This window comes from Eubalaena glacialis, chromosome 2, assembly GCF_028564815.1.
Source record: "Eubalaena glacialis isolate mEubGla1 chromosome 2, mEubGla1.1.hap2.+ XY, whole genome shotgun sequence".
NCBI lineage: Eukaryota > Metazoa > Chordata > Mammalia > Artiodactyla > Balaenidae > Eubalaena > Eubalaena glacialis.
The window spans coordinates 145096183-145118243 of record NC_083717.1 but is presented as its reverse complement, the minus strand read 5'-3'; the positions used below and the strand labels follow the sequence as shown (position 1 = coordinate 145118243).

At 35.6% G+C, this 22061-nt stretch overlaps 1 protein-coding gene across 3 annotated transcripts in view; it reads left to right on the top strand.

Moving 5' to 3' along the window:
• NEMF (nuclear export mediator factor) overlaps positions 1 to 21942 on the top strand; it is a 51708-nt gene extending 29766 nt beyond the window's left edge. Inside the window, exons 18-33 of one of the 3 annotated variants that reach the window (XM_061180805.1) lie at positions 1111 to 1173; positions 5902 to 6014; positions 7340 to 7397; positions 7869 to 7927; positions 8015 to 8135; positions 9325 to 9601; positions 10353 to 10395; positions 10538 to 10587; positions 12725 to 12878; positions 18081 to 18158; positions 18293 to 18490; positions 20204 to 20236; positions 21062 to 21162; positions 21261 to 21304; positions 21385 to 21464; positions 21722 to 21942. In XM_061180805.1, the coding sequence (XP_061036788.1) occupies positions 1111 to 1173; positions 5902 to 6014; positions 7340 to 7397; positions 7869 to 7927; positions 8015 to 8135; positions 9325 to 9601; positions 10353 to 10395; positions 10538 to 10587; positions 12725 to 12878; positions 18081 to 18158; positions 18293 to 18490; positions 20204 to 20236; positions 21062 to 21162; positions 21261 to 21304; positions 21385 to 21464; positions 21722 to 21799 (1550 nt within the window). In that variant the 3' untranslated portion in view covers positions 21800 to 21942. Of the gene's footprint in view, positions 1 to 1110; positions 1174 to 5901; positions 6015 to 7339; positions 7398 to 7868; positions 7928 to 8014; positions 8136 to 9324; positions 9602 to 10352; positions 10396 to 10537; positions 10588 to 12724; positions 12879 to 18080; positions 18159 to 18292; positions 18491 to 20203; positions 20237 to 21061; positions 21163 to 21260; positions 21305 to 21384; positions 21573 to 21721 lie in introns of those variants that run through there. The other 2 variants (XR_009699427.1, XM_061180804.1) reach the window with 2 other exon arrangements.
• Positions 21943 to 22061: the final 119 nt, after the last annotated feature.

Here is a 22061-nt window from a genome sequence, read left to right as displayed (position 1 = left end):
CTTAAAAGCTTAATTTTTCAGTGCTGAAGTTTGTGACCGTTTTTCACTTTTAGAAGCAGGACTTGAGCGCTGTGTTGTAAGGCCTCTCATTTGTTTTTGTTTGCTGATAACCACCACTTCACTGTGGCTGAACCCTCAGTGTGGGTATCAGAAATCAATAATCAGTATCAGAGCTAATCTGATGTCCTTTGAGGATCCAGAACCAGGAAAGAAAACAACAGGGTTAGGTTACATGGTACCCAGGGCTTGGTCTCTGTCTTCTCGAACTTTGTTCATTGTGAGCTGAGCCTTTCATGGAGCTGTATGGGCTTTGCTCTTCTTTGAGTTTCAAATCCCAGATGAACTATCCATGGCAAACAATGGCTGCTCATTTTTTCTGTTAGAAACCATGCACTTTACTTTTCCCTAGTTGACCATTCATTCCTGCATTCATCTGTTTGCTCATTTATTCATTTGTTGCTATCACACACTTCAGAATAAAACTAGAAGTCCTCATTGTGGCTTACAAGGCTCCTGACTTCTTCTCTAGCCTCATTTCTTACTTTCCTTCAGTCTGGCTTCCTGGCTGTTTGTCATATTTGTCAACCATCTGTGGTCCTCAGGACCTTTGCACTTGCTAGGATGACTCATCTCTATGTGTCTCTCACCCATCATCGGGCTAGCCTGGGCTTGCTTATATGGTAACTCAACAAATTTCTGAGAGAAAAAGAGGAAGCATACAGCCCCTCTCAAGGCCTAGGCTGGGAACTGGCATTTGGTCACGTCTGCCACATTCTGCTGGCCAAGGCAGGTCAAGGGGTCGGCCCACATTTGAGGGATGGGGAAGTGGACTCCACCTCTTGATGGGAGAAGCTTCAAGGTCATAGAGCAAAGAGGTGTGGATAGAGGGAGGGAGAAGAACTGTGACCATTTTTGTAATCTGCCTTATTAGCATTGCTTTCCTCTGAGGAGGCCTATGAGAAATCTCCCAGGGGTGGGAGATAGACTTTTCTTTATATGTCTTCTTATACCTTTTGGATTTTGAACCCATTAAACAATAAGTAAATAAACAATTTCAACTTAAGAACAAAGAAACAGGACTTAAAGTATTATTTCTTATTTGTTTTAAAGGGGACATTTATGTACATGCTGACCTTCATGGAGCAACTAGCTGTGTAATTAAGAATCCAACAGGTAATATATTTCTTTCTATTATTCATAACTTTAATTCTTTTGTTTAAAATATTTTTAGTATAAGAGAAAAATCACTAATACAGATAAAGAAGGACACTTTATAATGATAAAAGTGTCAATCCATCAATAAGATGTAACAGTTATAAACATATATGCATCTGTAACTTCCCTGGTGGTACAGTGGTTAAGAATCTGCCTGCCAGTACAGGGGACACGGGTTCGAGCCCTGGTCCAGGAGGATCCCACATGCTGCGGAGCAACTAAGCCCGTGCACCACAACTACTGAGCCCGCGCTCTAGAGCCTGCGAGCCACAACTACTGAGTCCATGTGCCACAACTACTGAAGCCTGCATGCCTAGAGCCCGTGCTCTGCAACAAGAGAAGCCACTGGAATGAGAAGCCCACACACCACAATGAAGAGTAGCCCCCGCTCGCACAACTAGAGAAGGCCTGCGTGCAGCAACGAAGACCCAACACAGCCAAAAATAAATAAACAAATGAATTTATAAAATAATAAATAAACATATATGCATCCAACAACAGAGCTGTAGAATACATGAAGCAAAATCTGACAGAATTGAAGGGAGAAATAGACAATTTAATAATAGTAGTTCAAGACATCAATACCTAACTTTCAATCATGGATAGAATAACTAGCTATAAGATCAACAAGGAAATAGAAGACTTGAACAACACTCAAGTTACCTAGATTCTACACATATCTCTAGTACACTACCTCACAACACTAGATTACTCATTCTTCTCAAGTGCACATGGAACATTCTCCAGGGTGGACCATATGATAGTCTATAAAATAAGTCTCAGTTAATTTAAAACTAATGAATCATATAAAGTAAATTTTCTGACCATAATGGAGTGAAATTAGAAACCACTAATAGAAGAAAATTTAGAAAATTCACAAATGTGTGGAAATAAACAACACACTCATAAATAACCAGTGGATCAAAGAGGAGATCACAGGGGGTGTTAGAAAATACTTTGAGATGAATGAAATGAAAACAAATTTATTGAGACTTATGAGATGCAACTAAGGCAGTGCTCAGAGAGGGATTTATAGCTGTACTACCTATAATAAAAAAGAGGAATGATTTGAAATCAATAACAAAACTGTACACATTAAGATTTAGGAAAAGAAAAGCAGATAACCCATAGTAAGGAAAGGAAGGGAAATGGTAAAGATTAGAGTGGAAATAAACAAAACAGAGACTAGAAAGACAGTAGAGAAAAATCAACAAAACCAGTTAGTTCTTTGAAAGATTGATAAAACTGATAAACCTTTAGCTAGACTAACCAAAACAATAAGATTCAAATTCCTAAAATCTACAGAACTTTTAAAGAAGACTGAACATCAATCCTTCATAAACTTCCAAAAGATAGAAGAGAGAGGAACTTTCTAACTCATTCTATAGGGCTGGTATTACCCTAATAACAAAACCAGACGAAGATGTCACAGGAAAGAAAACTACAGACCAATATCATTTATGAATATAGACACAAAAATCCTCAACAAAATATTAGGAAACTGAATCCAGCAGCATATTACAAGGATTATACACATGATAAAGTGGGATTTATTCCCAGGAATGCAAAGTTGGTTTAACATATGAAAATTAATGTAATACAGTGTGTTAGTAAAATAAAGGACAAAAACCACATGATGATCTCAATTGATGCAGAAAAAGCCTTTGGTAATAATCCAGTACTCATTTGTGATAAAAACACTCAACAAACTAAGAATAGATGGAAACTTCCTCAAGTTGGTAAAGAACATCTATGAAAAAATCCACAGCTAAAAATCATGCTTAATGGTGAAAGACTGAGAGCTTTCCCCCCAAGATCAGGAACAAGATAAACACATCTGTTCTTGCCACACTTTTACTCAACATTGTATGGAGGTTCTAAGTAGGCCATTAGGCAATAAAAAGTTTAAAATATCCAAATTGGTAAGGGACAGATAAAACTATCTCTGTTTGCAAATGACATAATCTTATATATTTAAACCTTAAGCAATCTACTAAAAATTATTAGTTAATAAACAAGTTCAGCAACGTCTAGGATATAAGGTCAATATATAAAACTCAGTTATATTTTTATATACTAGCAATGAGCAATATTAAAAGGAAATTAATAAAACATCCACTTATAACAGCATTACAAAAGAATAAAATATTTAGTAATAAATTTACCAAAAAGAAATGCAAGACATACACACTGAACTACAAAACATCATTGAAAGAAATTAAAGAAGACCTAAATGGGAACACTTCCAATGTTTATGAATTAGAAGTCTTAATATTGTTCTAACGGCAGTACTTCCCACATTAATGTACAGATATGTGCAGTTCCTCTCAAAATTCCAGCTGCCTGTTTTTGCAGAGATGGACAAAGCTCATACTAAAATTCATGTGGAAATGCAGAGTACCCAGATTAGCCAAATCATTCTTGAAAACGGAGAACAAAATTGGAGGACTCACACTTCCTGATTTCAAAACCTCCTACAAAACAACAGTCAGTGTATCAGGACAGTGTGGTATTGGTGTGAGGATGGACTGATAGATTAATGAAGAGAATTGAGATTCCTTGTTTATGGTCAGTTGATTTTCAGCAAGGGTGCCAAGGCCGTTCAGTGGGGATAGAATAATTTTTTCAACAAATAGGGCTGATGCAACTAATATCCATGTGCCAAAGAATGAAGTTAGACCCCTGCTTCATACCATTTATAAAAATTAAATGCATCAAAGACCTAAATTTAAGAGCTAAAACTATAAGACTGTTAGAAGAAAATAAGGTGTAAAACTTCTTAATCTTGGACCAGGAAGTCATTTTTTAGATATGACACCAAAAGCATAAGCAACCAAAGAGAAAACAAATCAGACTTAAGCAAAATTAAAACTTTAATTCAGAGGACTCTATCAAGAAAGTGAAAAGACAATCCATAGAATGGGAGGAAATATTTGCAAGTCATTTATCTGATAAAGGACCAATATCCAAAGAACTCTAGAACTCTTCTGACTCAACAATAGAAAGGCAATTTTAAAATGAACAAAATTTTTAAAATGTGAAATAGACATTTCTCCAAAGATATACAAAAGGCCAACAAGCACATGATAAGATGCTCAGCATTATTTGTCTGTTAGGGAAATGCAAATCAAAACCACAGAGAAATACCACTTCACACCCACAAGAATAGGTGAAATAAAAAAACAGTGGGAATTCCCTGGCAGTCCAGTGGTTAGGACTCCACACTGTCACTGCCGAGGGCTCGGGTTCAATCCCTGGTTGGGGAACTAAAATCCCACAAGCCACACAGGGTGGCCAAAAAAACAAAAAACAAAAAAACAGTAACAGTTGGTGAGGTTGTGGAGAGATTGGAACCCTTATACACTGCAGGTGGGAATGGACAGTGATCTAGCTGCTATAGGAAATAGTTTCATAGTTTCTGAAAAAGTTAAACATAGATTTTACCATGTGACCCAGCAATTCCACTCCTACGTATTCCAAGATAATTGAAAACATATGTCCAAACTTATTTGCAGATATTCATAATAGCATTATAATAGCCAAGAAATGGAAACAACCTGTATGTCGATCCATTGAATAAACAAAATGTGGTGTATCCATATAATAAAATATTATTCAGACTTAAAAAGAAATGAAGTACTGACATATGCTCTCACATGAATCAACCTTGAAAACATGCTAAGTGAAAGAAGCCAGGTATGTATGATTCCATGTATATGAAATTCCAAAATAGGCAAATCTTTAGAGACAGAAAGTAGATTAGTGATTGCCAGCGGCTGGGAAAATGAAGAGTGACTATTAATAGATACAGGATTTCTTTTGGGGATGATGAAAATGTTCTGAAATTAATGGTAATGATTGCATAGCTTTATGACTATATTAAAACCTACTGAATTGTACACTTTAAAAGAGTGAATTTTATGGTATGTGGATTATATCCCAATTTTTAAATATTTGAATTCTTACTGTAGGGGTATATTAATATGCTCTTCATTTTGATAAATTAGGCAATATATAGTAATTCTGGAAGTCTTCAACCTTTGAATAGATTTTTCTAAATTATCTGGAATGAAGTTAGAATTCCTGATAAAAGTGAGGATATTTCTTCTCTGACTTGTTTTATTTACTTAGACCATTTAAAAACCTGCTGTGTAAATACTTTTTTTTTTTTTAATTTATTTTATTTATTTATTTTTGGCTGCGTTGGGTCTTTGTTGCTGTGTGCGGGCTTTCTCTAGTTGTGGCGAGCGGGGGCTACTCTTCATTGCAGTGCGCGGGCTTCTCATTGCAGTGGCTTCTCTTGTTGCAGAGCATGGGCTCTAGGCGTGTGGGATTCAGTAGTTCTGGCACACGGGCTCAGTAGTTGTGGCTTGCAGGCTCTAGAGCGCAGGCTCATTAGTTGTGGCGCATGGGCTTAGTTGCTCCGTGGCATGTGGGATCTTCCCAGACCAGGGATCAAATCTGTGTTCCCTGCATTGGCAGGCAGATTCTTAACCACTGCACCACCAGGGAAGCCCTGTAAATACATTTTTAATAAAAATAGTAACTTCTTGTAATACTGAAATTAAAGTGTGGTATTATTTAAAATATAAGAGGAGTGAACCTGTTATGCTGCATGTGGTTTCCATGTCTTGCTCTAGAAAGTCTGTACTTTGGTACTGAAGCGTTGTAGTATTGTTATTACAGGAGAACCAATTCCCCCTCGGACCTTGACTGAAGCTGGCACAATGGCACTTTGCTACAGTGCTGCTTGGGATGCACGAGTTATCACTAGTGCTTGGTGGGTGTACCATCATCAGGTAATAAGGGCTGTGGTCCTTTTTCTTAATTTAGTAAGAGCAACTGTGTTCCAAATTGTGAGGATATAGAATTGAACAAGGCAGACAAAGTACCTTGTGATGGAGTTGACATTTTGGTGTTGAAAAATAGATATGTAGTGGCAGGTAACAAAGTTTATTTTTAAATCAGAGTAAGGGGATAGAGAGTGATAGAGGCTACCATTTTGAATGTAGTGTCAGGGAAGGCCTTTCTGGAAAGGTAAGATTTGAAAGTGATCCATGTAATTATATGGGATAAAGACTGTTCCAGTTATGACTGGCCTACTGACCTAAAAAGTCTTTCTCCTGTTCACCTTTGTTGAAATTTTCTGAATTCTCTTTGGCCCTTCCTGTAAAGTAGGTATATCCAGTGGTTTTTTTCTATACACTTGGTTTTAGTAATTGTCCTTCTTTGTGGTTAATGCTATTTTTTTGATGATACTTCATTCCATATATGACTTCACATTGCTATTCATTTCACGTTCTCAAGAATTATAATTGATAATGATAAACTTTTACAAAGTCTTAAAGCTATACAGCAAGGTAAAAAGAGTTCAATACTATTATCCTCCCTTAGATTTAGTTTCATTTTACATCTGTTTATATTTATTATTTTCTGCTACATTGTGATATTGTGTTTTTAGGAAATTAGTATCACTTCTGGGATTATATTTTCTGCCTTGGTACTATTGTAAAAGTGGCTTTAATTCTTTTATGAATAGGTTTTTTTAGTGTGCTTTTAATCCCTTGCATAACTATTACTAGTAAAGATACTCTCAGATTTGGGTGTTTCACAGATGTGTAAAATTTTTTTAAATTGTGGAGTTATGTTGCTCACTTCCTATTTTGCCAAATTAGAAGATATTTTAAAAAATATGCTATTATCTTTATTTACTAAGATGAAAGGTTATGTCATTACCAAAAAAAAAAAAAAAGTATCTCAGGAAAGGATTTAATGTAATAAATACAGTAAATATGGTTTTATACCTTTATGATGAGCTTATTAAACTATCCTTGTTTTTCTTATTATGTCTCACATTAGAGAAAATGTGGATCAGTTGTGGCTCTAGTCCATGGCATTTGAAAATGATTGATGTAGTGTATCCTTCATTATTTCTTTTCTTTGTTACGGACAAAGATATATGTATCTTTGAAGAGATAGCCCTTCAGTGTTAAGAATTTTTGCTAAATTATAAACTTTTCAGGATGTAGTACTGTTTACTTCAATATGGCTTTACTTTCTCAGGTGAAAATTTAAAAAACATATTTCTTAAGACAAGAGTATAATGTATTATTGTGTTCCTCAGGTGTCTAAAACAGCACCAACTGGAGAATATTTGACAACAGGAAGCTTCATGATAAGAGGTAATGACTTGCCAGTGGATTATGGAGACAGGTTTGAGGACCATCTACTAATATTCTCAGAATAGAAACTAATTATTCTGACTTCATATATGAAGTCTGTTATTAAATAAGGAAAATTTTGCTGTGGTGTGGCAAATTTAGCATTTGACATGTCATCTCCATATATATTTTTATTGATGACAGTGTACTTTCATATAGTTTACGTTTATATGGGTAAGAAAGTATAGCATGACCTTTTTTCTAAAAATAGATTATTCAGGATCTGACTAACCCAGATGATGAGAGCAAGCATTCATATTTTTTCTTTCTTAATTTCTGTTCCTGTATATAATGCCAAATTCTGTAAATGGGAAATGTTCCTTCATGACAGAGAAAAGACAGAACAAATGTGACCATTGTGGCAGATATCTTACAAGCATAAAATGGAGAAAACAGTATTTTTAAAACATTTATGTACATTATCTTTTGTAGGAAAAAAGAATTTCCTTCCTCCCTCACATCTAATGATGGGATTTAGCTTCCTCTTTAAGGTACTCTTCAGCTTCTTCATTATTTTTTTTCTGATTTTCATTAGTCTTAACCTAAAGTTCCACCAGTGAAAAGAACTGTTTCCATAGGTAGATGAGTCTTGTATTTGGAGACATCGGGGTGAACGAAAAGTCAGAGTGCAGGATGAAGACATGGAGACACTGGCGATTTGCACAAATGAACTCATATCAGAAGAAATGGAACAACTAGGTAGTTTACAGATTTTAATAAAGTAGCTTATAATGTTTTCTGTTGTTTAGTTTTGCTTCTGAATTCTTACTTAGAAGATCGTCTCTTTTGGGGTAATTAAAATTTCCCAAAAAACCCCAACTTGCTGTCAACTTTATTGAATTTTGGTTTTGGAAATGTTAAATATACTTATTCTAGTGAATTATAAAGTGTTTAATTAGATCCATAACTAATACTTGAATATATGTTTATATTATAAAACTTCCCCAGTATTTAATGAGTAGTACATAAATGTGTTTAACAGAGATAGACTTGGGTATATATAAGTGAGCATTTACTTTTGGGTTTAGGAATTAGAAGCAATACAAAGATGAGTTTATAACAAGTACAATTTCTTATGAGAATTTAGCTTGATTTAATAATGTATTTGCTTCAAGTAGAGAGCAGCTGTGGTTGCTGAAATAAATTTACTTACCTACCTACCTAAAGGAACTAGGGAATGTATGCCCCCTAAGTTATTTTTACATCTCCTAGGGTCATTCCTTTTTAGGAGTAATATTTCATTGTTTCACTTACAACTGCTATTGTACATGATTTTATTTTTTTGAATTTTCACCATGTTCGTGACATGTATACTTTATTTACATTATTTTTTATTGAATTCTCACAACCATCCTTGTCAGATGGTTGGTGGCATCTTATTTTATAGGTGAGGTAACTAGACCATATTATTACTACTAGAACCGTGTTCCTTTTGCAAAAGTGTGAACACTTGCTGTGTGCCAGTTATGTAACTTGTTTTATCTCGTTTCAGTTCTCATGTGCAAATTATAATAAAAGTGGCAGAATTTATATAACTACTTCTATTTTCCTCCTTTCTGGAAATACTTAACAAAGACAAGCTATAGTTTTCATTGTAGAAATGGTCGCAATGTCTAAGAAATTTATTGTAGTAAAGGATCTTGGAGATAATTTATTCCAAACAATTCCTGATACAGAGTATCCTTTTGTCAGTTTATTCCAAACAATTCCTGATACAGAGTATCCTTTTGTCTAAGTCAGAGTAACCTTTGGGGATGATCAGGCATTCTTCTGGTGATCTTTTGGAGAAAGAGGGAGTGAATTGAATATTTTTATGAAGTTTTCAAGGAAATCATCTAACTTTGTTGTGGTGATAGCACTCCTGACTTTCCTTATGGTAATTCAACAGATGGAGGTGACAGTAGCAGTGAAGAAGATAAAGAGGAATTACATGGAGCTCCTGTGGAAGTGGAACTTGTGACTCAGGTTGACCAAGGGGATATTACTGTTCAGAGTGGTGGTGATGAGCTAAATGAACTAATTCAGGAAGAAAGCTCTGAAGATGAAGGAGAATCTGAGGAGGTGGTAAAACATCAGGAACCTGTTGGTGAAATGCAGGATGAAGGGGAAGAGACATTACATTATCCTGATACTTCCATTGACTTGTCCCACCTTCAATCCCAAAGGTAATTTAAAAACTGTAATTTTAAGTTTTATTTTGTAAGCTGGGAGTGATGAAGAGTTAATCCTTATACAAATAATACCAAGACTGACTTCAGTGCTTTTACCCTCCATTGTCCTACGAGCTTACTATCTTTTCACCATTTGATAGGGGGGTAGATCTCTTAAGAAATTCCCAGGACCCAGCATAGAAAAACACAATATATATAAAAGTGGCCAAACTAGGTCAAAATAGAAACAAGTAAATGGTTATAAATGCTAATAATAAAAGCAGTTACATTACCAAAAAAAAAAAAAGGTGTCTTAGTCTTTAATGTCTTACTGATCATCAGGTAAACAATACCATAGCTATGAAAGCTTTATTATTGGAGTAGTTAGGAAAGGCTTAGGAGTCAGACCAGTATTGAATCTTAGAGTATGTCCTTGGGCAAGTGACTCTATGTCTAAGCTTCAGTTTTCTTCTTGGTGAAAAGAGAATGGTACCCCCCCTTCAAAGGGTTTTGAAGGTTACATGAATGTAAAGCATCTAGCAGTGCCTGGTACATAGTAAGTGTCCAATATATGTCAACTATTTAAGAATATATTTTAAAGTGAGGAGATGAGCAATTTGATTATATTTTTTCTAATTTTACCAAATTTGAAAATTTGTAGGATTGCCGATAATTAACTAAGAGTATGATATGGGAATGTTTTGGGACTTTGTAAATGAATGCCTTTTATAGGGTAGTGGACTTCTCTTTCTGTTTGTTTCCATAGGTCTCTCCAGAAATTGGCTTCAAAAGAGGAATCTTCTAATATGGTAAAGGTTTTTTTCAGTTTTATGAAGAACATCATGTCCTTCTCAATAAATAATTTTCTACTTTTTAATTTTAGCTTTTGAAAAATTAACAGTGGCGATGTTATTGTTTGTATTTGCTTGTTTTTTGTTTTAATTTTAATAGAGCGACAGTAAATTGCAGAGCCGGAGGCATTTGTCAGCCAAGGAAAGAAGGTAAATATATTTGTGTTATTTAACTGAAAAGCATCCATTTTCTTTTTAAATTAACAATTCAGTTATGACAGATCACTTGGCTGTTATAAAGATCTCCCTTACTAAAATTACCAAGACTTAGCATAAATTTTGTTTAGTTTTTCATATTCAGCTCTAACAGGTTTTTCTGTCTCAGGGCCCCAGTCTTCCACTGTAATCAGTGAGATAGGTCAAGTAACACAAGACAGACCTTTTATTACATAAATATGTACAATAATAATTGCAGTGTATTAGACAGGCTGATTCTAGGATAATATTGACAGAAATAAACAGGAATACAGGGATACCTCATTTTATTGTGCTTTGTAGATAGTGTTTTTTTTACAAATTGAAGGTTTATGGCAACCCCACATGGAGCAAATCTGTTGGCACCATTTTTCCAACAGCATTTGTTCACTTCATGTCTCTGGGTCGTATTTTGGAATTCTTGCAATATTTCAAACTTTTTCATTATTATTATATTTGTTATGGTGATCTGTGATCAGTGATCTTTGATATTACTATTATAAAAAGATTACGACTCACTGAAGGCTCAGATGGTGGTAAGCATTTTTTAGCAATAAAGTGTTTTTAAATTAAGGTATATACATTGCTTTTTTTTAAGACATATTGCTTTGCACACTTAATAGACTGCAGTAGAGTGTAGGCATAACTTTATTTGCACTGGGAAACCAAAAAATTCATGACTCGCTTTACTGCGATATTCACTTTGTTGCAGTGGTCTGGAACAGAATCTGCAATATCTCTGAGGCATTCCTGTACTGAAATTAGGAAATTTTTATGTAAGAAGAAGACTTGGGGTATTTTCCTTGTCTTTTCTTTTTCTCTAATATAGTAGGGCTCAGAAGGCGAACAGAAAAAGATAGAGGCAGAATGAAAGGGACAACTGAGACAACTACTGTAGGGTGAAAAAGACTACAACTAGTAAAGCACTCCAGAAAGAGGCCCTAGATTGAAGTGGATAATAAACTCTTTTGTTTGAGAAAGATAATCATTATAAACAATTACAGAAAACTCTCTGAATACATGGTATTATGCTAGATACTGAGTACACAAAGAGGTAAAATATAAAGTTCATGCCATCAAGAAGCTTTTGAGTCCTGGATTCAGGAAATAGCCATAAATCTATAAATAGTGTTATCTGAAAGTGATACAGTAGTTCTGGAGTAAGAATTTGAGTTCAGTTGTTTTGGGAAATCCATCAGAAGTTTATACCTTGAAGATATAGTAGGATCTTAGGTAAATGAAGTTAAGAAGGTCAGAGACTCCAAGGAGAATTAGTATGATCAAAGGGGAGGAGTTGGTGGGTATTTGGATGTAATATTCTAAGTGCTTTGGGGAAATGATAGATAGATTGAGGTGAAAGGAACAGAATATTCATGTTTGTGAACTGGTAAATAAGATTGGCAAAGTGAGATTGGACCAAAAGTGGAGAACCTAGAATGACAAGCTAAGTGTTTTGGACTTATCCTGAAAGTGATGTGAGGAGGACTTTTGTAAGACTTTGAATGGGAGTGTGACATAGGTAAACAGTTATGGAAAAATTATCTAGAAGTTCATGTAGAACAGATTATGGGGGAAATATGGAGGAAGTCTGGGTGGCAAGTGATAAGGACCTGGACTTAGGGCAGTGGCATTGGGAATAGAAGAGATCGCACATGAAAAATATCACAGTAATAGAGTTTTCCTTTCCTCTTTAATCTGCTTATTGTTTAAATCCATTTATTCTGCTAACCAATCCACAAATGTTTTATTGAATACCTAACGTCTGCCAAGGCCATGTTGATACGAAGACTACAAATCCCAGTGCCTGGCCATCAAAGTGTTGAGGGACTAAATGTGGCTACTGAATCAGGATAAGTCAAGGATGACAGTATTTTGAGCCTGGATGACAGAAAGAATGATAAATGCATGAGAGAAAAATTTTCAGCTTTTTCTTGTATGATGACTTGCACTTCTTGTATACTGCAGCCTGGTGATAACAAATTAAGCAGAAGCCTTGATCTCTTATATATTGCACATGTTCCCCTCCCATGTAATTTTTTTAGGGTACTAAGAATATGAAATTCTTAGATGTTTCCATTTCATTTATATTTAGGGAAATGAAGAAAAAAAAGCTTCCAAGTGACTCAGGGGATTTAGAAATGATAGAAGGAAAGGACAAAGAAAAAGAAAATGCTCTACACATTGAAACTCATCAGAACACCAGCAAAAATGTCCCGGCTGTGCAGCCAATGAAACGAGGACAAAAGGTAATACAACTTTGGGGTGAGCTGTTAAAGTTAGTACTACATGATTCACAAATGAAGTTGTGAGGTTTAAATGAAACAGAAGATGTAGACAAAAGAATAATCCTGTGTGACTTCTTTTGAAAATTAGTTGAAAAGATAGTGTTTAGGGAGCATAGAGATCACTGTTCTGTTCTTTTAAGATCATCTGTACAGAAGCTTTCATGTTATGTAGAAGAGGAATAGGAGATTGTGATTTATTTGCCAGAGACACTCAGCTAATAACTGGCAATGCTGGTCTCCATTGATAATTTAACTCAGTAGTTTCTTTTTCAGTTACTAATGCAATTTTGGTTACAGCTCTTACATATTTTATAAAGGTAAGGAATGAAGGAAGAGGTAGTGGGTATAGACTGTACTTTAAAAAATGTAGCAGTGTAAAGAGATTGTGAGCTGATGTATAGGTATATATTTAGGAAAATTAAATTCCTTTGAAATCTTAGTAAAGATCATGTTTTATCTTTCTTCCATCCATAGTAGTCAGAATTTCCTATGTTTTTTTCCAGTGGGCTTCATATAAGTGAAAGGATATACTATACATATGGAAGGGAAGAAATCAATTCATATTAATATGTAAATTCAACATGAAGTCATTCAAAAAAGAATTGAGATTTTAATTAACTTGATAAAGTAATTCTGAATTTCATTTGAAAGAGTAAATACCAGAGAATAGCTAAGAAAATCTTTTTTTTTTTTAATACAATTATTTATTTATTTATTTATTTTCGGCTCTGTTGGGTCTTCATTGCCGCACGCAGGCTTTCTCTAGCTGCAGCGAGTGGGGGCCACGCTTCGTTGCGGTGCTCGTGCTTCTCATCGCGGTGGCTTGTCTTTGTTGCGGAGTACCGGCTCTAGGCATGTGGGCTTCAGTAGTTGTGGCTCACTGGCTCAGCTGCTCCACGGCATGTGGGATCCTCCTGGACCAGGGCTCAAACCCGAATCCCCTGCATTGGCAGGTGGACTCCTAACCACTGCACCACCAGGGAAGTCCCAGAAAATCTTGAAAAAGAAGATCAAGGAACGATTTCCCTACTAGGTAGTAAAACATTTACTGTTAGAATTATTAAAACAGTATGTGTTAACATAGGAACAGCCAGATAGAAAAGTGAGGCAGAATTACACATAGAACCATAAATTGTGTATTTTAAAATTTAGTATTTGATAAAGTATTATTACAGATTGGGAGGGTATGAAACATTAAAAATTAGTGGCTAGTCATGTTTTTAAAAATATTGAAGTAAATATCAGGTGGAGAAAAGAACCATCAATAAAATTGAAAGACAAATAACAGATTGGGGGGTGGGGGAGCAGGGATCAGAGAAATGCTTATGTCAACAAGGGGAATTTTTTCACCCATCAAATTAATAGATAATGTGTGTTCAGTCATTCAATAAAAGTTTGAATATATACCATGGGAATTTCCAGCAAGAGTCCTAACAATTCAGGACTTCCCTGGTGGTCCAGTGGTTAAGAATCTGCCTTCCAATGCAGGGTATGTGGGTTTGATTCCTGGTTGGGGAACTACAATCCCACATGCCGTGGGGCAACTAAGCCTGCGCACTGCAACTACTGAGCCCGCGCACTGTACAGCCTGCTCACCACAACTAGAGAGCCCGTGCACCGCAACTACTGAGCCCGTGCGCCGCAATGAAAGACCTTGCATACCACAGTGAAGATCCTGCGTGCCACAACTAAGACCCAAAGCAGCCACATAAGTAAATAAATAAATGTTTTTAAAAAGAGTCCTTAACAATGCATTTGTTCTCTGACTCACTCAGCAATTCTTATTTTTAGAAATTTATCCTAAAAAAATCATATGTATGCACTAAGGATATTCATCAAGTTGATTTTTTTTTTTTTTTTTTGGGCCGCGCCGCACGGCTGGTGGGATCTTCGTTCCCCACCAGGGATCAAACCTGGGCCCTTGGCAGTGAAAGCGCACAGTCCTAACCATTGGACCACCAGGGAATTCTCATAAGTTGATGTTTATAATTGCAAAAAATCTGAAAATCATAAATGCCTGATATAAAATAACAAAAAATAACATGGTGCATTTATACAATGAAATATTCTGCAGATAAGTTCCAAGGCGAATCCTGATGGAATTTTTACTAAAATACATTAAATTTTTAGATTATTTTGTGGAGAACTATCATCTTTACCATATTGAGTCTAACTGTTCGTGAATGTGGACCATAAGTACATAATATTTTATATTCTTCAATAAAGATATACTTCCTTTTAGAGTCTTGTACATCCTATCTATTCCTACTTATAATTGTCTTACTTTTTATAAATGGTATATTTTTATTTTTTATTTATTTATTTTTTGGCTGCGTTGGGTCTTCCTTGCTGCGCACGGGCTTTCTCTAGTTGCGGCAAACGGGGGTTGCTCTTCATTGTGGTGCACGGGCTTCTCATCGTGGTGGCTTCTCTTGTTGCAGAGCACGGGCTCTAGGCACGCGGGCTTCAGTAGTTGTGGCGCACGGGCTTAGTTGCTCCATGGCACATGGTATCTTCCCGGACCAGGGCTCGAACCCATGTCCCCTGCATTGGCAGGCGGATTCTTAACCACTGTGCCACCAGGGAGTCCAGTAAATGGTGTATTTTTAAAACTTCCACTTCATGGTTATTAGTTACTGGTATATGGAAAGACAATTTTCATGTGTAGATCTAGTATTAGGCAATCTCACTGAATATTTAATATTTCATCTACAGATGAAATTCAGGCAGTCACTGTCTACAAATAACGGCTTTTCTTCTCTTCTAATCCTAACATCTATTATTATTTTTCTCACCTTGTACTGGCTCAAACATCAGTAGAGTGTTACATAAAAGTAACAATAGTGTGCTTCTTTGTTATACATTAAAGGAACTATTTCTGAGATCTTTAACATTGTAGGATGTTTCTTATGGGTTGTTGATAAATATCCTTTACAAAGGGCTAGTTTTAATAATGATGAGTTAAATTTTATTGAATGGTTTTTCTGCATGTATTATTTTTCTCCCTTCATGAGTTAGTGTGGTAAATTACTTAAAATCTCTTAAACTGGCCCCTAATACTGTCCTTGCCTGTTTTTGGTATCTAGGTGATACCAGCTTCATAAAGTAAGTTTGATACTTTTCCCTTTTTCTGCTCTCTAGTACTTTGTGTAAAATGAAGATTGTTCCTTGAAATTTTTTTAGCAATTGCTTATAAACCCGGGCCTGATATTTGGGGATATATGGGTAGGTTTTTAAGTTCTAACTAATTTTTTTTAGTGATTATCATTCAGGTTTTCTGGTTTTTTCAAAGTTGGTTTTCCTAAGTTATGTTTTCCAAGAAACTGTTCTTTTTATTGGGTTTTCCATTTCTTGGTTCAATTTATTGGTAATAGTGTTTATTTTATTCTTGGGGTTTTTTGTTTTTTGAGGTGTAATGTACACATAGTAAAATGCACAAATCTTGTTTTTAGCTCAGTTTTTATATGCACATATATCTGTGAAACCACCACTCAGAATAAGACACTTGAATGTTTATATTACTCCAGAGGGCTCACTCTTGTCCCTTTATATAAATAGTATCCCCACCAGAGAAAAACATTATTCTTTAATCACTGTAGATTATTTTGCCTGTTTTTGAACTTTATGTAAAAAAGCAATCATACTGTTTATATTCTTTGGTCTGGCATCTTTCACTGAACCTTGTGACTCATCCATGTTGTTGTGTGTAACAGTAGTTCATTTGCATTGCTAAATAGCATTCCACTGATGGATCTGCCACAATTTCTGTCTGCTGTATTGTTGATAATCGAAGACATGTATCTTTTAGGTTCGCAAGTGTGCATTTCTGTTGTGTATAGCTAGGAGTGGAAATGCTGGGTTATAGCGCACATATTGTGTTTGGCTTTAGTAGATATTACCAAACAGTTTTCCAGAGTACTTGTACCAATTTCACATCAAGCAGTGTATCAGAGTTCCAGTTGCTTCACGTCATCACTAACATTTGGTATTGTTAGCGTTTTTTAAGTCATTCAGGTGTGTGTATACTGAAACTTAATTTGGCTTTAAAAAGTTGGGTTGTCCAGCTTTCTCGTTGATTTATAGGAGTTCTTTGAAATCCTGAATACAAGTCTTTTCTTGGTTATATGTATTACAACTACTTTTCATGTTTCAAGACTTGCATTTTCACTTCTGTAGTAGTGGGTTTTTTGGGGGTTTTTTTTTGATGTGGACCTTTTTTTTTTTTTTTTTTCTCTTTATTGAATTTGTTACAATACTGCTTCTGTTTTATGTTTTGTTCTTTTGGCCCAGAGGCATGTGGGATCTCAGCTCCCTGCTAGGGATCGAACCCACACTCCCTGCATTGGAAGGCGAAGTCCCAACCACTGGACGGCCAGGGGAGGTCCCTGTAGTAGTGTTTTTTGATGAGCAGCATTTGTTAATTTTAATGAAGTCTGATTTATCAGTCTTTTATAGTTAGTGGGTTTTTGTGTGTCTTGTTTAAAGCAATCTTTAAAATTTTTAAAATTTGTTATTTGGGCCCTAGCTAAGACTAGTCAAGATAAAAAGTCTTTGAAGGTGAAGCCTGTATGTTTGTAGTTTTAAAAACTGCCCAGGTGAGTTGGATGTGTACCCAGAGTAAAGAATCAGTAGTTTAACTGATAAAATTCGAAGTATTGATAGACTTTACAATAAATACCCAGCTAAGCTTTGCTGCCTTATTTCCTGTTCTTCCTCTATATGTGTATCCTGATGCCAACCAAGTGCGATGACTTGCTGTTACTACTCTGCTGTCTTTACTTTATAATCTTGCTGTTCATGTATTCCCAGGTACTATGCATCTTTTAGTTGTGCTTTATTTCTTCCCTACAATTCTTGCTCAAGGTGAAAAAAATGTCTCCTTTCTCTAAATTATCTTAAAAGTAAACTTGTTTGTATTTAGAATATTTTGCATTAATTTGTCCTTACTCTTCTGTGTATCTTCTTTTTCCGCCAGATGGTAAATTGTTTGAGGGTGAGGACTATGGTTTATCCATCTTTATAGACTTCATGTTGTTTGTTATAATGGTGCCTTACTCAATAAGCAATTTTGACAGAAATAAAGTAGCACCTTCTCTTTACAAAACATGTGTTGACATTTTTTTACTGCTGAATTTTTCCAACCAAAATTTTTTTATTTTGTAGAGTAAAATGAAAAAAATGAAGGAAAAGTACAAGGACCAAGATGAAGAAGAACGTGAGCTCATCATGAAATTGCTAGGGGTAAATAACATCTAAAAACATTTTCTTCTTTTGTTTTTCAAGGGCATCCAGACCACTGCCTATCATATGCTTTACACTCAATACTTTGTTAAAATACTGACAACATTAACTGTTTTTCCCTCTATGAATTGAAGTCTGCAGGTTCAAACAAAGAAGAAAAAGGGAAGAAGGGGAAGAAAGGTAAAATAAAGGATGAACCAGTGAAGAAACAGCCCCAGAAACCTAAAGGCGGACCAAGAGTTTCAGACAGCATAAAGAAAGAAACTCCATCCCTTGAAGTTACAACTCATGAGTTACAAGACTTGGCTGTAGATGATCCACATGATGACAAGGTAAGGCTACCACACATGTGGGCTTTTGCTTCTTAATTAGGGTGACCAACCATCCCAGGGTTCCCAGGACGTGGGATTTACAGTGCTAAAACCAGGATGAGTGGTAACGCTACTCTTAATGGAAAGTCATCTTAGAAATACAACCTAAAAGACTAAAATTGCAGTATATAAGCATAAAAATGGTAGTGTTGATAGCTCATAAAAAGTTTATCATAAGCCATTAGAAAATTTTATGGAGCAGCTAGATTCTGGTGGGAACTTAGTTAAAATAAAACAGATAATTAGGATTATCTTGATGATGAGTGGGAAAGGAATTTGCACTTTTCTAGGTTTTTCTATAAGAATATATATGTTATAGTATCCTACATGATGTTGAACCTAGCTACACAGTGTGAGATGTTAACAATTTTTCCAGTTAATATAGTTGCCTAATTGTTCTATCAACTGAATACAAAAGCCCAGCCTTATGTATATCTTTTTTTTTTTTTAATTCTGATTAGGTTTTTTTTTTTTCTTATTTATTTAATTTATTTATTTTTGGCTGCGTTGGGTCTTTGCTGCTGCATGCGGGCCCCCTCCAGCTGCGGCGAGCAGGGGCCACTCTTCGCCGCGGTGCGCGGGCCCCTCACTGAGGTGGCCTCTCCTGTTGCAGAGCACGGGCTCTAGGTGCGCAGGCCTCAGTAGTTGTGGCATGCAGGATCAGTAGTTGCGGCTCGCAGGCTCCAGAGCGCAGGCTCAGCAGTTGTGGCAGATGGGCCCAGCCGCTCTGCGGCATGTGGGATCTTCCCGGACCAGGGCTCGAACCCGTGTCCCCTGCGTTGGCAGGCGGATTCTTAACCACTGTGCCACCAGGGAAGCCCCCCTTACGTATATCTTCTTGCATGAATATATACATCTTATTGAAATTCTGAACAAAGGATTTATTGTTTTATCAATTTGTAAAAAAATTTTGTTTCACTTTGTATTTTTATTTATGGCAGTTAAAGCTTTGGTTGTAATTGTGTGCTCTATTCAGTGCAGGTAATGCTTACAAGGGATCCTAAGTGATACTGTTTTCTTTTTTCCCTGAACAGTGTTGTTTAGTAATATTAAAACTCATTTTTGTGGCTCCCGCTCGCCGCAACTAGAGAAAGCCCTCGCACAGAAACGAAGACCCAACACAGCCATAAATAAATAAATAAATAAAATTTAAAAAAAAAAAAAAAAAAAAACATTTTTGTCTTCAAATTTTTATACTATTCTGTAAACCCTAGACTCAGATATTCAGAGGTGTTAATTATGAATGTTCTTTCATCAATAATAGATTATCTTCAGATAGACTTTTTTAATGTGAATAAGCAAATAAAATTAAGCTTATCATAACATGTGAAAAATTCATCCTAAAACTGTTGAACAGAGACTAGCAAATAAAAGTTCTGTTCACCAGAATTCTCCATTTTCTTTCCCCTGGCAAACCTATCAAGCTTATTTGTCACTTTAAATTGTCCTAATAGCATTCACTACTTTAGCATATATTCTGTGGAAGTCTTTTTTTTGAAACTTTAGGGAAAGTCTTTTTTCTCTTTGAATGGCATTGCTTTCTGCTATATTAGATACACATATTAATTTACTCACAGTCTTATTTATCACTTTTTCTTTCTCCTCATAGTTTTTAATGGTTTGGAATTTCAATTTAAGTTATAACTGACTTAAAATTTTATATATTTGGAACAGGAAGAGCAAGATCTGGACCAACAGGGAAATGAGGTATGATTTTGTATTGGGGTTCCTACTACAACACTAACTGCAATCCAGTTCCCAGAATACCTGACACACAACTTCTAACTAATTAAAATTTAAAACACTAAGAAAAGACTACAAGCTCTGGAGTCACACATTCTGGGTTTGAATCCCAACTTTACTACATATAACTACAACCTTGGAAACATTCTTTACGCCTCAGTTTCCTCATCTGAAAAATGGGGATAATAATTGCCCCTACTGAGAGAGTTGTTTTGAGAATTAAGATAATGTACATAAAGTGTTTAGAAAAGTTCACAGCATATAGTAAGCACTAACTGTACCAAGTGTTTTGTCCTAAATCTAAATTTACTCCTGTTGTTAAATAAATATGGGTAATCTTGAACACAGTCCACAAAATGGGAACTCTAAGAAACCATAGAATTTCTCCTTAAGGACAGGCATGAAAGAAGACTGTTCTAGCCCAGGGTTTCCCAACTTTGGCACTATTAACATTTTGGAGGAGGTAATTCTTTGTTGCGGGGAGTTGTCCCATCCCTGGCATCTACCCACTAGCAGATGTCAGTCGTACTCTATTTCCTCCCCCAACCTCGCTTCAGTTGTGACAACCAAAAATGTCTCCAACAAGTGTTTTCTCCCTTTCTCTTAAATGTTTCAATAGGTGCCATTTTAAAAATCGTCATTAAGCTCTGCTTTATTGCTCCGAAGGGTGTAAGACTGTTTATCAGAAAATGATAAAATATATTGATTCTGACAGTGTTTTATTAGAGTTTTCCTCTTTTAGGACTGGTATAAATTATTTTTATAATCGTTTTTGTTTTCCCTTTTTAGGAAAATCTGTTTGACTCTTTGACGGGGCAGCCACATCCTGAAGATGTACTCCTGTTTGCCATTCCAATATGTGCCCCATACAACACCATGACAAACTATAAGTAAGTCATCATGAGTTTACTCAAACTGCTGCCACAGCACTGACTCATGAATCATTTTGTAATCTCTATTTAGTAACACATGCAATTCCTTTTTAAAGATACAAAGTGAAACTTACTCCTGGAATTCAGAAAAAGGGAAAAGGTATTTAAAATCTTTTTTTGAATTATGTTTAAACATTTCTTGACTGAACAGAAGTAGATTTTTCTATTTTCTATTTACAGCTGCAAAAACAGCCTTGAATAGTTTCATGCATTCCAAGGAAGCAACAGCAAGAGAAAAAGACTTATTCCGCAGTGTAAAGGTAAAGTATTCCTCTAGAAACCTCTGGAGATTGGTGGTGCAATTAAAAATGTTAGCAGTTAGTTATTGCTTTGTTAGTAGATGGAACCTGCAGCTATTATTTTGGTAGAAAATGCGGTCTTCCTAGAAGCAATATAAAATAAGTAAAATCATATTGGGTGAAAATTTTAGAAATGCCATTCTTTTGACAGCAGAGGACATATAATTGTCATAAAAGAAAATATGATTGTGAAGATACTCAACAATTCTTTTTTTTAGGACACGGATTTATCAAGAAACATTCCTGGCAAAGTGAAAGTGTCTGCACCCAATCTTCTGAATGTAAAAAGAAAATAGCTGAAATGAAATCCTAAAATATTTGAGAAGAGTCAATTTTATATAGCCTTTTGGAAGTTCAGAGATGAAAACATCATGTAACAAGACTTCCGCGTTTAAAAATGAACTAAACGTTGCCTTGTATTCGCCAGAAGGACTTATTGTTGTTGTTTTTTTTCCAGTTTTATAGAGAGGAAACAGTGTCTATGATAGGATTTCCTAAAATACCTGTGGACAGCTAAATGCTAATTGTATACACCTGTAGTTATCCTCCTACATTTTC